General features: G+C 41.3%; 1 protein-coding gene across 1 annotated transcript in view; it reads left to right on the top strand.

Moving 5' to 3' along the window:
• LOC105302443 (protein shisa-2 homolog) overlaps positions 1-1,823 on the top strand; it is a 33,062-nt gene extending 31,239 nt beyond the window's left edge. The window contains exon 6 of the mRNA XM_011375486.2: positions 18-1,823. Within this exon, the coding sequence (XP_011373788.2) occupies positions 18-483 (466 nt within the window). The 3' untranslated portion in view covers positions 484-1,823. The remainder of the gene's footprint in view (positions 1-17) is intronic.
• Positions 1,824-2,279: the final 456 nt, after the last annotated feature.

Raw genomic sequence — 2,279 nt, 5'->3', positions numbered from 1 at the left:
GCGGCCTGTTGCTGCAGATGCCTCCGGCCTAAGCAGGAGCCCCAGCAGAGCCGGGCCCCGGGAGGGAACCGCCTGCTGGAGACCATCCCCATGATCCCCAGCGCCAGCACGTCCCGAGGGTCATCCTCCCGTCAGTCCAGCACAGCCGCCAGCTCCAGCTCCAGCGCCAACTCAGGGGCCCGGGCGCCCCCAACAAGGTCACAGACCAACTGTTGCTTGCCCGAGGGGACCATGAACAACGTGTATGTCAACATGCCCACGAATTTCTCTGTGCTAAACTGTCAGCAGGCCACCCAAATTGTGCCCCACCAAGGGCAGTACCTGCACCCCCCGTACGTGGGGTACGCGGTGCAGCACGACCCGGTGCCGATGACTCCCGTGCCCCCGTTCATGGATGGCCTGCAGCCGGGCTACAGGCAGATCCAGGCGCCCTTCCCCCACACTAACAATGAACAGAAGATGTACCCAGCTGTGACTGTGTAACTCACGGTGCTAGCCAGGTCCCTATATGAGGCCGAGGAAAACCGGGCTGTGGTGGACTTGGCAGGGATTTTCAGAGTGTGCACGCCGCTGCTGTTCACGGCATGAATCTTTTCGATGGCTTCATTTTCTTCCAGTGCATGCATGACTTATGATGGGAAGAGCATCACTCGGAGATGCCTGCGTTGTTAACCGCTGTTTGACAAATGCTTGGACCCTTAAGTGCCCTTGAGGTACGGCTGTCGAAAGAATTTTGTAAACGGATAGATCAAGCGTTTTAATTATGTCATTATTATTATTATTCCTTTTTTGTTGTTTTTTTTTTTTTTACTGTACCATGTCAGAGTACCTGTTTCTTCCCATTTACCTGGGTAAGTTTTTTATAAGCATCGAAAGTTTAGGGGAAGATGTAAAAAACACAATTATTATAAAAAGAAATCCAGTTTGAACTCTGTGAGATTAGTCATTGATCTCAGTGTTTCACAGGCACATCTTAATTTCATTGTAAAAAGATATATATATTTTGTCTATTTTTGTGCCTTTTTTGGTCTATTTTGTGCTTTTTTACCTTGTGTAGAGATCTTATTACAAAGTGATTTTCTACGTTAAAAAGAGACTGGAAGAAATTGTATAGTTAACTAATGACATTTCAGAACTCTGGGATTTTTCTCATCTTGAAGTAGTGGGTGGTGTAGTAATAAAATCCTCCATTCCCTTCTTGATCGTACGATCTAATTTTCCAACTTTACAATGACATCTGAGAAGAAGTAATTAGATGTTTTTTGTATTGAAATCATGGACTATCACTTGCTACTTCTCCAAGTTACGTTGACTTTTGCCTCGCGTGTGGCTTGGCGTTTCTTCCTCTTTGGTTGTCAGATCCCCATGTCTATGCTGTACCAAGTACAGATGACGACTGTTCTTATAAGCGAAGATCAGCCGAGATCTGATGACACGTTTTCTTCTTTTCCTTATAAGGATCAAAGAAACGCTTTATGAAGTTTGAGTATCACTCCTCAGCCATAATCCAAGACTTGGGATGAAATTTAAGCCACAAGTACGATTTACTTTGCAGATCATAAGGCTTTTTATACTCTTCGTTATCAAAATGGCTTATTTTTCATGCAATCGGGAGTATTAAGTCAAGAGAAAAGCTTTTCAAAGACATATTGCCTTTCTTTCCCCACAGTTAGTTTTTGTTTTCCTTACTCTCTTATTCTTCAGCAAGCACTATATTCATTACCGGTGTTCTGAGTTATGAAATTCAAGTGAATTTATTTGTGTATTGTTTACTTATAAGAAATAAGTTTATGTGCAAGTAAATTTCCAACTGCTAGCAAAAACTGAGATTTGTTGTTAAGCAAAACGTTATAAGGTTGGTCTTTTACATATTTATGTCAATATCTATAGGCTGTCTATCTTCTATCTATCTACCCTATCTACCATTTATCTGCCTATCTGTCATCTGTCTACCTGTCATCTAGCTCATGACTGGATAATGTCAAACTATTGTTGGCAATTGGTATCAACAAAGATACTCATTTTTTTTTTTAATTACCAAAGGCAGGGGAAAATCATTTTACTTATTAATAAATATTTTATGGTATGAATTCCTAGGGGAGTCGAAGTTTTTTTCATTTTCGTTCTAGATGATCTGTTAAACTTATTAATAGAATACAATTACTCAAAGTTATAAATACTGCTTTCTAGAACCAAGAACCTACTTTTAAAAGTAGTTAGTACCTGGGAAGTTTATATGTGTGTTCTGTGAGTCAGTGAGTGTTATTTTACATATTCCA

This window comes from Pteropus vampyrus, unplaced genomic scaffold, assembly GCF_000151845.1.
Source record: "Pteropus vampyrus isolate Shadow unplaced genomic scaffold, Pvam_2.0 Scaffold272, whole genome shotgun sequence".
NCBI lineage: Eukaryota > Metazoa > Chordata > Mammalia > Chiroptera > Pteropodidae > Pteropus > Pteropus vampyrus.
This window is presented reverse-complemented; position numbering and strand designations above follow the sequence as displayed.